Source organism: Aplidium turbinatum, chromosome 16, assembly GCF_918807975.1.
Source record: "Aplidium turbinatum chromosome 16, kaAplTurb1.1, whole genome shotgun sequence".
Classification (NCBI taxonomy): Eukaryota; Metazoa; Chordata; class Ascidiacea; order Aplousobranchia; family Polyclinidae; genus Aplidium; species Aplidium turbinatum.
The window spans coordinates 16,381,481-16,395,994 of NC_137487.1; the positions used below are offsets into that span (position 1 = coordinate 16,381,481).

General features: G+C 35.4%; 1 protein-coding gene across 1 annotated transcript; it reads right to left on the minus strand.

Annotated features, from left to right (window-relative positions):
- Positions 1-577: 577 nt before the first annotated feature.
- LOC145785522 (uncharacterized) lies at positions 578-13,739 on the minus strand. The gene is made up of 15 exons (XM_082597180.1): positions 13,616-13,739; positions 13,201-13,283; positions 12,754-12,871; positions 12,410-12,505; positions 11,351-11,716; positions 9,747-9,859; positions 9,044-9,183; positions 8,173-8,284; positions 7,237-7,359; positions 6,753-6,922; positions 5,949-6,083; positions 5,254-5,382; positions 4,832-4,914; positions 4,357-4,517; positions 578-3,457 (listed from the first exon to the last, which is right to left on the minus strand). The coding sequence occupies exons 1-15, from the start codon at positions 13,707-13,709 to the stop codon at positions 2,972-2,974; spliced, it is 2,409 nt and encodes an 802-aa protein (XP_082453306.1). The 5' UTR covers positions 13,710-13,739; the 3' UTR covers positions 578-2,971.
- Positions 13,740-14,514: the final 775 nt, after the last annotated feature.

Sequence of the window (14,514 nt, forward strand, 5' to 3'; positions counted from 1 at the left end):
GAAACATGAAAATACAAAACTGAACTTGTCTATAAAAGTTGCAAGATCAGGGGATAGCCTAAACTCAGTTTACGTAAGCTAACTTCTACAAAAGTTGGACGCCACTAGTTTTATTGTGTAACCTACACATTCTGTTGTTTGAAACTAAGTTAAGTCAGATTTAATTGTAACTCAGTATTGTAATTGTATTCCTTCCAAGAATGTTCCTACTATACAAAGAGAGATTTTTACCGGTTACCTACAAGTTTTCTTGCATCTCGGCTGCAATAACGGCATGCATTCATCACACCCTGAGCGGTAAATTAGATAGGTGTCGAACCAGCTTTACATTATTGGAAAGCCAACGCCTTGCGTGCGCTATCTCATCACATCCCAAAGTCTCATGTATGTATACAAGTACGAAGTACCGGTATGCAAAACGATCAGGATTAAAGCTTGCAGAAAAGCAAGTTTGATAATAAAGATTTAACAGAGACTTAGCCCTGACCATAACAGTGTTGTTGTTACATCAACAGTTGCCATGCCAATTTTTATTCTTCGTGTGAAACTTTTCTTCTTCACCACACCAATGTTTTCATTGAAATAAAATTATAATTGGAAACATTTTATCTTTGTGAAGACAAAAATGCTTTACAAAATTGACAGCGCATAAACACAAAATGTAGGCCATTGAAAAACAATACTAGCCAATAAAAATCAAATTAAAAATGTTTAATTTGAAAAAGTGAACATTTGAGATCATTGTAAACATAGACAGGCGGCCTGAATGGCTAGCATGAGAGATTTTCTGCTGCTAGCTCCACCTGCCGGCGTAGAAACGATATTTCCTCGAGTCCGAAAAGTTCTAGGTTTTGAATGATAGTTTACTGCATTGAAGATGTATTGTATAGGCCTAATTGTATAGTGAGTCAGTGATGTAGAAAAAAAAAAATTTTTAGGGGGGGCAAAAACAACTGCTAGGGGGACAAATATTTTAATATTTGAAACAAAGAGTTTGTTTGAACATATAGCTACTGAATGCCACCAAACAATTATGAAATGTCTTTAAACATGATCGTAATACCTTGTCATTAAAACGTTGTAATGGCATCAAAAACCCGTTTTTTAGGGGCAAGATAAAATTCTGGGGGGTGGAGGCGATTGCTCTCTCAAGCTCTCCGTGGCTACGTCCTTATAATGATGTTTAATCAATTGTAATCTTCTCGCATGTTCATTAGGGTGTTTCATTTTTTCACCATTTTTGAAATTCAAAATGCCTGGGGTCCCATCTGGTGGTATTTGGGGTAAAAAGTTTACACGCCAAATTTTTTTCAATTATGACGTCATATTGAGGTGGTCCACGAGGTTTGAAATTTTTGGGCCTCAAAATCTCGAAATTTGGCCGTATCTCCGGAACCGCTCATCATAGATCGACAAAATTAGTATCAAAATGCGCAGAAGGGTCGGTTTCCTACCTGATGTAGAGAATATTAAGGTCTATCTGCTTCAGAAAAAAAGTTATTACAAAAAATCTGATTTTCGGTGTATTTTCTCCTGATGAACAGAGATCAGGTGATCAAGATAAAAGTTTTTCTGTATTTTTGCACTCTGAGAAGCTGTTATTGCGGAATAATAGTTGGTGTTAAGGTTTCAGTACTGGGCTTGCCTACTATGTCTGAATTCAGGGGAAGCACATTTCTCTCCAATACCTTGAAGTTTTGCATCAACTTACTAATACCTGACCTTAATGCCATAATGACACTTAATCTAAAGCAGGTGAGCAGCATACCTCTTCCTCAACAGTTACATTAATATTATAATAGTACTGTAATACCTGTACCTTCAAATTACCATTTTATCTCTTGCAAAACGAACAAGGACTATTATTACGCAATAGCAGCTACCAAGATAGAAAAATACAGAAAAACTTTTATCTTGATCACCTGATCTCTGTTCATCAGGAGAAAATACACCGAAAATCAGATTTTTTGAAATAACTTTTTTTTTTTGAAGCAGATAGACCTTAATATTCTTTACATCAGGTATAGGAAACCGACCCTTCTGCGCATTTTGATACTAATTTTGTCGATACGGCCAAATTTCGAGATTTTGAGGCCCAAAAATTTCAAACCTCGTGGACCACCTCAATATGACGTCATAATTGAAAAAAATTTGGGGTGTAAACTTTTTACCCCAAATACCACCAGATGGGACCCCAGGCATTTTGAATTTCAAAAATGGTGAAAAAATGAAACACCCTAATGTTCATGCTTGTAAAGTCAAACACAAAAAACTGCACCAGAAAAGTTAAAGCAAATTTTCTTACTTCAGCTTTACTGATCAAATAAAAGCGTACAGTGAATCAACAAACTATAAAAATATTCACGTAAAATAAACTAGTGATGTTGCAACAATCAAAAACACATAGTATCGACGAATGTTAGCGTTAAGCTATCTTGAGCCAAAGCACTTTAGTTTCAAACGTTGAAAAACTGAAAACAAAATGTAATAAAAAAATGAAGAGCCCAAAATGTACAAGCTTTGAATCAATAGTTCTAAAGGTGAAAACAGTTTAGTTTTTGAAAAGTTTGTTTGCTGAACATGAGTTTAGTATCGACATTTTGGGCTTTATACTTTTTGATAAGATTGATCAGGCGTTCCGACCATTTTGCTTCTGTCACTGTATAAAAACACACACAATTGTTTATATTAAAAAGTCGTACGAGAAGGGAATGCCCATTCAAAAGCATGTGCTTAAAAATTCATACTTCAACAAAACTGCAACACTTGCTCTGTAAAGTGTAAACGATCAAAGTGTACAAGTTTGACTACAGTGACATTCCAAAAATTGTAAAACAAAATTTTAAAAATACAGTTTTGATAAAGCGTAAAAAATAAAAGAGAAAAAAAGCAAACAACACTGCTTCCGTTTCGAATCTATTTGCGCAACAATTAACAGTGACGTAGACTACTTACGTATCTAATGACGTAGTTAATCGGCAATGAAACATGGATTGTTTGCGGAAGGGGTTTCTGTAAAATCTGACTCATCGTATAAAAGCTTTCTAGAAGCGACGGGTTTTGAAGACCTATGCTGTGAGTTGAGGTGACCAGAATGTAGTCTGTGATTAGATTGCAATACTGGTGGCAACATATTCATTTCAATGTTATTTGTGTATCTTTCTCTAGTCCGGTTTGAATTTTTCAAGCTCGGCTCTAGAAATTCCTTTTTTTTCGGATTATCGATTTCTATTTTTGTCCCTTCCGGATCGATGTTCACGGTCCAGTGACCAGAGGTTGTCGGGTTGCGTCTTGCAGCGGAGCGAGGTTTTGTTCGGGCTCGGGGAAAGTCCCCGGGGCGTTTGTGACGTCGAGATGGTGACGGACTCTCATCAACTTGAACCAATGACACCGTTGACCCTGACCTTGAATGACTTTTCAACTTTTCCTCAAACGTGAGCCGACCATGGCTGATATCCTGAAAGTGGTTTACGTTATAAGATATAAACTAAAGCTTAAAGTTAATTGTATCTTACCACCAGCCACTACCTTTTGAAAGTGTCATGGTAAATATCAGTATTGTAACATTCTTCATCATAGTATTGTATTATTATTATATTAGTCCAGAGTGCCGTTACAGTTATAGTGCAATGTCAAATTTATCTTACGATTTTTCATTTTATGTATATTGCAGGTTTAATACCTGATGAGGACACACGTACGTGTCGAAAACGTTTGATTCATTATGTTATATAGTTTGTTTTGTATGTAATACATTATGTTAAGCCCGCTAAGGCTACTTTGTTTTGCTTGTCTATTATATTAGTATTGCACCAGTATTGGAACCTATGTTACGGCCTGCGACTTGATTCATCACATTTTGCGAACAAAATTTTCTCATCTTTCACTGTCTGATGAAATTAAGTAGCATGGGAGGCAGTGGGATAAAATGTGATTTTATGCAATTTCAGTCAGCCAGCAAAAAAGTCGGCAAAATGTGAAAATCAGGCCGTACGTACATCTAGAGATTTAATGGACAGCACACCAGCGAGTAAATCAAGCCGCGAAAATCAAGAGATTATTATGGATGTAAACATGATCGTTTTACGTTTAGTCCTAATGCGCAGAAATGGTACCTTTTATAACAGAGAATGTATTTGATCAACTATAATCAATTTGTCAAAGTGTATACAATAAATCGAAAGCTGCCACGGTATCGTCGGCTACACAGCCGAGTAGTGAGAACTGTGGCACGACGCTAGAAAGGATCCGACACCGCTCAAGATCATGCGGCTGTGTCTTTGGCAGGATACGTGAAGACATTTCTGCAAGTGACTTCGTACGACACAAACGCACTGAAAACATAGCAAAACTAACCTCTTCAGAAGGGCTTCCAACTGTTCTTTCTTCCTTTTCAAACGCGGTGACAGCTGTCACATTTGGTCTAAGCATGGCACCTGCCGTGACTGCAACAACCCTGCTGCTGGATTTAAGCTTCGACTTTGCTTTTTGGGCAAGTCCTTCTTTAGCTTTGTCACCTAAACCGCAAAGTCAACGATGATTAACAGTAAAAGTTAGAACAACAGCAAAGCTTATTTCTTCACGGCAGAGTTTTTTTCATATAGGCAAAGTCACCTTGTCACACAAACAAGTACTCAGTCGTAGTGGCAGACGAAAGGTAAAAAAGCTAATTTTGGCTTTCAAAGCAGCGGCCGCGTAGCTTACATTCACAGGAAGAAAAACTTTACAATGATGAATGTTTAAAGTGAAGTTGAATTCTCGACAAAACAAATGCCATGCCATGTAATTTGCAAGAAGCTGACATTTGCAACTGGAAAAGACTCTCACTCACTGCCTTGCTTCCTTTTAAACTCGTCATAAACGGCACTTCCCCGACGAGGGACAACGACTTGCACGTCACTCTTCTGTCTATCGCTGAAAATGGAGACAAATTTTCAAAATAATAATACTATAATTCAACGTAAGATAATGTTCTTTCGACAATCAAATAAAATCAAAAAGGTCCTGAAAGCCTGTGTGCTGATAAAGCGTATACTCAAGAGAAGAATAAATGGAGAAAGTTAAGCAATGACTTTAAAGTTATCAACATTGACAAACTTTCTGAAAAGATTGCTTTTTCAGATGATTCTTCAGAGAACTGGTTATACCAAACTGGTAATAACCAGATTGAGGCAGAATATTAAAGCATTCTTCTTTGAACCGGAAATGACAGATTTATTTGTTCACCGCAAATGCAACATATCGTTCTCTCACCTTCCATCTCCAGCTTGGTCCACTACTACTGCGTTCAAATTGTTTGAGAGTTTTCCCAAAGGAAGTCGTATTTTCATTTCCGGGTTAAAAGTGGAAGCGTGGGAAAATACACTGTCCAATGACGTCACACTGAAATGAGATGCGTATTAGAAATCTGTGATGATACATTGAGCAAATGTGCAAGCACTGGGAATTTACGTGACAACCCAGATAGCAAATCAGTTATCTACAAACGTTGAATTAATGTAAAAAACGACTGATTTTCTGTCTGGAAATGGACTGTTTTTACAAAAGAAAAAAAAAAATAAGTTGAAAAATTAATATCAAGATTTTGACGTGAATAACAGATTTTGGCGTGACTGACTAAGCTGTAAAAAGCGATTAAACGCAAATCACTTAAACACTCTTGCACCAGCCAAAACCTTTTGCTATTGGTAGAATTTAGTCAAAACTTCTCATTTGTACAAGTTAACATGGCAAATTAATCAGTTTGCGAAAAAAACAGTCAAAATGAAAAAATGACCAATAAACTACACAATTTTAGCATTAGGCTACGTCGAAATTTTAAAACTGAGTCTTAATAGTTCTTAATTTTAAGTCTTCAACTTGGAGAAAAATGCAACTAAGCAAAAATTTGTATTGTTGCTAGGGTAACTATTTCCTTTTCATTATTAAACCTAACAACGGAAACGGACCTGTAAGTTCCGGACTTATCCAATTCATCTTCCGCCCCTTCCGTGCTATCCAGATCTACCTTGCTCTCACGATTTGATTGGTCGCGAAGATGAGGGCGGGGCTTTATTTCTTTCAAGTTGCCTACACTTGAAGACCTGCGGAAAGTGGTTACTACTATTTCAAGTGCAGGTTGAATGGTCAACTCTTCAAAAACTATCATTTCTTTAAAAATGTAATCTAACGTAACAGCAACGTCAAACAATCGGCTGCATACATCACAATTCACCAGCACACATAAGCATGCGTTTTACTCTAATTCAACGACCGCAAACGTTCAATTAACACAAAAAAAACAGTAGGCCCGGTAGTAAAGTAAACTCACTCCTTCAAACGTTACCGTCGCAACGCAACGAAGACCAAGCTTACATTTAAACTTTTTCTTCAATTTAAATCGAATCTGAGACTGAAGGTGGTTGGATGAAGTATGAGCGGTTTAGGATAGCAATGGAAAACGAAGTATTTTTATTTCATTCAACGCTCTCGAAATTACATCAAGAATAAGGAAAACATATTTTCCGAAGTGAGTCAAGCCCACAGCAATATGACCGACTCGATTGATTTGTCTATTATTATTATCTATCCCAGACAGCAAAATCCGTTATTTTTACATTGATTCAACGTCTGCAGACGTTGAATCAATGTAAAAATGATGGATTTTGTTGTCTGGAATGTAGCTTCTAAACTCCAAACTTCTTGTTGTAGAATGCTAAACAAAGTCAACCAACTCGCCATTCAGTTGGCTGCAGCATAATATCCCAACAAACCTTGTCATTGCGTGATTGACAGATGACAGTGTTGCCATGCGGATCTGAACGGAAGGGTCGCTGTTGAATGAATGGTTGTCATAGGAATGGCTTTCTGCTATGACCCCCTCTAATGGGAATGCTTGTCGGGTGACTCCGAGGACATCGTGCCTCTCCATGTCATACGCTTCCTATGAGAGGACAACATTCTTGTTTTAGTTTCTAAATTAATTTCTTGGCGATTACATGGCAACTGCCCAGACAGCAAATCCGTCATTTTACATTAAATATACGTCTGCAAACGTTGAATCAATGTTACAATGACAGATTTTGCTGTTTGGGTGGGTCAAACTTTACGAACATGACTTACATGGGCCTGCTTTAACCACACGCCCAGCCAAGAATATGAGCTTTTGTACATCGCTTCAACGTCGCCAAGCAATATTATCACCAATTTTACGGATTATTATCATTCAGTTGTAAGCTAGGTTTTCCAGTGCCGTACCTTCATAATCTTTTTCACTGCCTCCCCCATACGAAACTCAGTACTGGCCAGCACAGGGTCCGCCATATTGGATTTGCTTCTATTAGAAATGAACGATCGTTTAGGCCTAATGCACAGGCACACCTGAATGAAACACATATAAAATGGTGATTTTTTTTCAGATCATAGGCACAAGTCTGGGCGCTGAAGAATTTGTAACTGATCTTCGCGGCTGCGCACTTCGTGCCTATTGAGTTTGAAAGATGAAAAAGTAAGGCAAATCGAACCAATACTATCGTCCTCAATACCATATTATGAAAGTTGACAGGAAAATAAACAAATTGTGAAACTCTTGATTTTTTTGCACCACTACAATCATGCATCAACCACCACAACATTCTAGTATAAGACATGCTACAGGTATGCTGAATCAATGTACATAAATCTTGACAAACTGTGAAGCAGTGCTACTTCAATGAATATCTAACCAGTTGCTAGGAGTGGAAAACAAACATTCCAGGCATAAAAGCGGAATACTTAAGAAACTTATTGGTGAAGCAAGGGGTGGGCAATATGCGATCTGCTGGCCTTGTAAAGAGACCTCCGTTAAAGTAAACTCAATTCATTATGAATTGAATTTATATTATGAATTTACATACATCGATTAACACATTGATGTATAAACAAACGTAACCCAGCAGCAACACTACATTTAACAAAATAAAACAAAAAACAAAATGTAAAATACATATGACAGCAAATTCCAATTTTAATATTGCTTTAATTAATATATACAATAAAAACTGACTGCAACAAAAAAATAAAGTAATAAACTGACATTGCCGCATTACACCCTATCCCAAATAAAAGTGTATGCGATTGTATTTTAACCGGAAAAAAAGCAACTAACAACTTTACGATAACGTAGCCTTACGGCCAACATTGAAAGGCAACTACCTTTATTGAACTGGACGTCACCATTTCCTTAGAAATTCCATTGTAATCCAGGGAAAGTGAATTTTTAAACTCGACTCTGGCTTCTTTGTCAGTCCACGCCAGATTTGTAGCACTGAAAATAAATCAAACAAATTGTCACAAGGAAAACGTCAGAACTACAATTAAAATTTACAAGTGAGGACAAAGAATTGTGTGTGTGTATTTAGTGACTTCGATCTGTCAATAGTTAATCCTTAGCAGTGCATTGCAATAAAAATCATTTCCTGTAACTAACGAGCAAGGTCAAGCAAACATTATTGCTGGACGTTTAAAAGCATTAAAAGTGTGCTATAGAACTGAAAAAAAAAAGCTTAACCATCTTCTTCACTAAACAAGACCCAATTTAGCAGAAACCGATTGATAAGATGATCAATTTATCAAAATCGCAAGTGGTCACACCACGTCGTATCATTCATTCCTAACGTAAAAGCAGAATCGTAAATTGAAAAAGTGGCCTGCATTAGCGGCACCTCTACAGTATATCAAGCTTCACAAAGTATTTTCAAAGGAAGTTGCTTCAGTCAAACAAACCATCGTGTCAGATCCGTATCAACGTATTAACAAAGATGAACCACGAGAGCAAAACCGGGTTAAATTGGTGTGTTTTAACTTTAGTACCTCTTAACCCGAGGAATAGTGTTTATCAAAGAGGTAATTTCTTACCCTAGAAAAGATAGACAGCGCTATATGTAAATGACCAAACTCTATACTGAAGATACATGAAGGGGGGTTTACGTTAGGCCTCAACGTCATCGATATTACGTGAACAAGAACGTAATACGTCACGGCGTAGGCAAAAAGCAGTAAAATTATTTATCCGTTTTGATCATACCTCTGGTTTGGTTGCGTAGGAAGGGAGGTTTGGCCAGCTTGTAAGCGAAATATTTCCGATTTTCGTTTCAACAATGGATTCGATTGAAATTCATCGTCGAGCAATATCGTACTTTTAATATACAGATGCATGATCGTGTCCTAGTGACAGGAAAGACAAAAATTATGAATGAAAAGAAGAAAATGCAGATACCGCAAAAATGGATGACCCAGAAAGACTGCTAAGACCTACTTACTATGACCATTTGTCAAAGCATCAAGCAGTTCACATGCCTAAGTGACATTAAAGACTCAAGTAATGTATAACAGGGAAAGACACCAAACTGTCTACAAATGAACAGCATTGATAATAATTAATAATGCTTTGTGTTCCTTCAATAGGCTATGTTACTGGTGTAGCTTTCAAATAAATTAATCCGATATTCAAGGAATAATAATGTCCTTGTCTCTACATACTCCACATCTTTATTGCATAGACAAGCTTTTTATATATTTTTTACATTAAACGTAATACATACTCAACGATGGCGGAACTACAGTAAAAGGGTCTTTAACATGTTACAAAATGACTTAGTGCTTAACTTAGTAAAAGCAGTATAGGTAAGGTAAGATATGAAACTCAGTAATTATACTTTTGCTAGAAGAAGCAAACGTAATCATAAAGTAGTAAAAATTAAAAAAAAGATGATTTTTCAAATCAATACCTTCGGTATTTTTGATGGAGGCAAGAGAGATGTCAATAATATCTCCCACAAGCGCAGTTTGAATTCTTGCTTTTTGCTGTTGTATTGGAAGGACAATACAAACTGACCGGCGCCTGGAAATAGGAACAATCATGATTATAAAACTATAAGTCGTCTAATCTATATCTTAGTGAAAGCGCAGTGCACGTATAACATTATAGGACAAAACAAACACGTTTTGTTTCGACGTGAATTTCTTTTGTCTTTGTTTTAAAATCCAATTCTCATAAAAGAAATTTATTTCGAAACTCAAGCGATATATTTTAAATTAAAAAAGAGGGCTTTTTTTAAATTTGATTTGAAGTGTTTTGCATCCGCTTGTGTGGATCATTCTACAGGAGGCTGGCTTGACTGGTCCCAGGTTAGGGTGTATGTCAGCTTGACTGACCCCCTTTCTTGTTGTTAGAATTTAAACACGCCTTTGAATAGTTGTAATGTATTTCATACTTTTTAAACTACTTTTCGCAATCCACAATTGTACTGATGAGGCTTTAAGAGCCGAAAACGCGTTCTGCAACCTGTTTTGCAAATCATGTTGGTCGCGCAGTGGATACTCTGTAAAATTCCATTACGTGGCCAACATGACTCTTCATTATTTCGTTTGTGACGATTCAATTAATTTTTTTGCTTTCATGCTTCGCCCTCGCTTAATCAAGCTGTGTCCTTTGTATTCATTATATAAATGACAGAGTTTGAAGTGAACAGTGTGTTACTCTATGAAGGCTAAAGCTAGAAACAGAAACAAGTAAATAATACTAGAAAGACTTCTAAATCTATCAATTCATTAGTTGATCAAACTTGGAAGTATAGTATGGTGGAAAAGAAAATGTATCACGTCGTAAGTTCTATGAATTGACTGGTTCAAATCCAAATAATTTTAACGTGTGCTAGTTTGCACTGAAGGTCCTTCTTTAACAGAGAATATAAATAATGTCTCCTTCTCTTCAAACTAACACGTACTTTAAAGGGTAGACGTTAATATCTTAAAATTGATTAAAATATTTTTTTCACGATATATTTTAGTCTTGGAAATTACCTCAATTCAAGCAATTTCCAAAGACCTACAGTACAAAGGCTCAGGTCATGTTCCACAGCCTACTTGTTGCAAAAGGCCGTGCATTTTTATTAATATTCAAACTTACAAATGTTTAAAACAAAAACAAGTTGAAATTTCATTGTGTTTCACATTAAACCTTTTGTAGAGAATTACGTTTTGTTTTAACTAAAAAAATAAAAATAAAATCGCCAAAAGAACAGAATATTATTTATGTGACTGTACAGATGTCAAGAACAATACAGTGCTCATTATAAATGCAATACTACTAATCACGTTTTTTTTTGGAGATGCTTAAGATGATGACAAGATGATTTAAGACAAGTTCCTGGCACTCCGTCATTTTGAGAGGAATATGCCGCAATAAAATTCTTGCTAGCACTTAAATAGAGGTCCTTTAGTCTTTTAGCATGGCTTGAGAATCAAGGTTTTTAAGTAAGAATACACTCGCATAAGTACGTTGATGTGAAACAGCATATAACATTCAAATAAAAACGCATACACTACTCACAATCATCAGCAGCGGAGCAGCTGGAAGAATTAAGAGATGTGAGACTTCCATATGAGCTCCCCTGTGATCTTGCGGGTGAGGAGGGAATCCGCAAAAAACCTCCCTTCACCTCATCCCATGCTTCTCTTGATGTAGTCAAGTTCTTGAGAGTTGGTGAAAAGGTGCCACTATCAATACTGGCTGGCGGTGATGTATTTTCTGGTTCATTATAGATAGGAGATGTTTCTATTGCAACTCTCAGTTGCTTTGATTTTATCAGAGAAGTGGAAATAACAGGAGTAGATGTAGAATTCACTTTAGTGACTTTATTCTTCTCTTTTGTAGACTTCAGGATTGGTTTGATGAATGGTTTTTCTTTTCGGCAGGCTGAAATTATATATGCAATTAAGAAAACTGCTTTGTAAGACATTATGAAAATTAAAAAAAGGCTGCACAGTGCACACGCCCGTCTTACTACATAATTGTTCAAATGTTCAATCGTATTGCATAATAATATTTTGTATAAATTTTAACAGCACTAAAAGCATAAGCATGAAAATATATCCATTTGGCTCAAAAAGATCTTTGAATTCATCCTTTGTCAGTTTCATTAAATTACAATACAGCCGGGGTTTAATGAAAAAGGCAAGAGAGACTGTATGGTAACAGAATTGGACTCAGCTAGAAACCGATTTAGTATAAAACAATCGGTTAGGCAGACCAATTAAACAATCGGTTAGGCCCTTAGGCTATTATATCTATTATATATTATATAGTATATATATATTATAGTATTATAATATATATTATAATATTATATATATATTATAATATATTAATTATAATATATAATATAATATTAATTATAATATTAATTATAAATTATAATTATATATATATTATTTATAATATTATAATATATTATATATTATAATATTATATATATTATATATATTATATATTATATTAGGCTATTATATAGTCGTGTTGAGGTTTGAGTTTAACAAAACAGTGGGTGAATGACTGATACAAAAAAAACATGAAACAAAAAAGCAGGAAATCGAGTGGAAAGATACACACCATGGCCATGCTTTTCCAGAGCTTCTTTACAAGATTCACTTGTTGCCAGATCAATGCAGGTTTTACCACTCTTGTTGAGGACGGTTGGGTCTCCACCTATTTCAAAGAGTGAAAATATGTTTATAAAAAGCGAAATCACAAAATGGCAAATTAGCATTACAAACAATTAAGATTATGTAGGTTCTTCTTGGCTTTATGTACTTTGAAAGTGAAGCATTTAAACCTGAACTTGAAAAATTAAAAATGCAGAACTTAAACCGATAGAGCTTTTAGCCTTAATAGTAAACTAAAGCGAAAAAGTGACGTGAATAAAACCAAATTTAAAAGTTAATTGAATAATTTACCTTTTCCCAATAAGATTTCAAGGCAGTTATAATGATCTTCAGATGAAGCGTAATGTAATGCTGTGTTGGCATTTAAAATGTCGTGTTTATTTGGAGAAGCACCATAGTTCAACAATATCTGACAAGAAGAAAATGCATCAATGAACACACACAATAATGTCAGTGGTGGAAAATTGCCCCAATTTGGTGGGAAATTGCCCCAATTTCCCTTTAAGGATGTATGGCATCCACCGTGATAACTAATTCAAAACTCTTTAAAAAAGAAAATATCTTTATGTACCAGCTAACAGCACAATAAATTTAAAGCAATGTATTCGATCTGCCATCCAAGAGTTCATGTGCTTTGTCTACACAACTTTGCTTTGCTAACAAGGTCAGAAAAAATCAAGCTCAAGAATGCCAAAAAAGTTTGCACGTTAACTTTGCTTTAATAGCCTAATCAGTTACTTTTACAATATCCACATCTCCATTATGGGCTGCTTCATGAAGAGCGTTCCATTCAAACAATCCAATTGTATCCGGGTGGTATCCTGGAAGTATGGTAAAAACGTTGAAAAAAATATTTCTTATTAGTTTTTCTGCAATTTACTAGTGTTATACCGGATCACTGAAAACTAATTTGCTTTGTAAACAGATGGAGAAATGGAAGAGTTTACACGTACCGGTGTGTCAAAATAAATCTGTAAAAAAACAAATACATAAGCATCATAAAACCAAGAAACAATTTTCAATTTGGTTGAAAAAAAATTCATTTCAAAAGTATATATATTGACTAATTTCATTGTTCAATAGTGAGTAAATATTTTAAGTTTCATTTAAATGATAAAAAAATAAATCAAAGCTCAAACAACTTTAACTTTACCATCTTTTAACGCTTTCTTTGCTGCTTGTAAATCGCCAAGGCGAACGGCAACATGAAGGTCATTGTCACAATTATCTTCTTCATCTTGTGTCATCTTAAGCTATTCATCTTGCTACTTTACAACAATATTCTTAAAGATCATTAAATATAACTCATTCTGTTGACAACACAGCTATTTCAGTGATACATTAAGACTATTTAATTTTTCGTAATAATGACTCCATTGCTGTGCACACAGTTCACACAAATTATTATGGTGCATGCTTAATAATGGTATATATATAATTATGTCACGACTTAGTCTGGTTAAATGTTGGTCATGCTTACTGCTTAGTCATACTACTTGTGGTCTACCGATAAAAGCACGGTAATTGAATTACAATTCCATTGGTTTATTAACTGAAACCGAGTGGAGAAAGCAAATGGTTCTGCATTGAGATTTATGTATGCACAATTAATATGTGTTTGCAACAGCGAATGTATGCATGAAGTAACTATATGGACACTGCTTTCCTTCATACCAAACATTGAAACCAAGAGCTTTTCTGAGCTTTGGCAAGATGTTAAACAAGAAAGTTTTTTCAACCATCCTAAAGCTAACATGATAATCAGTCAATGATATTGAATCAAGGGAATTTCACCCACCTGTAAACTACTGCATTGGCAAGGATTAAACATCACTCTATTTTAAATAGGCCAAGTGACCTTTCTAGTCTCTATATTAACATTGGAAGCATGGCTTTAACATTACCACAGCATACTTTTAGGCATGTGTCAAGGAAGACAAATATATACTATGTAGTTTAAAATGGTCATTGATCAAATTTTTACAACAACTGTTATATCCTATTAGTATAGCACCTAATTTTCAGATTTGCTGTCTATGGCAGAGGCTACTT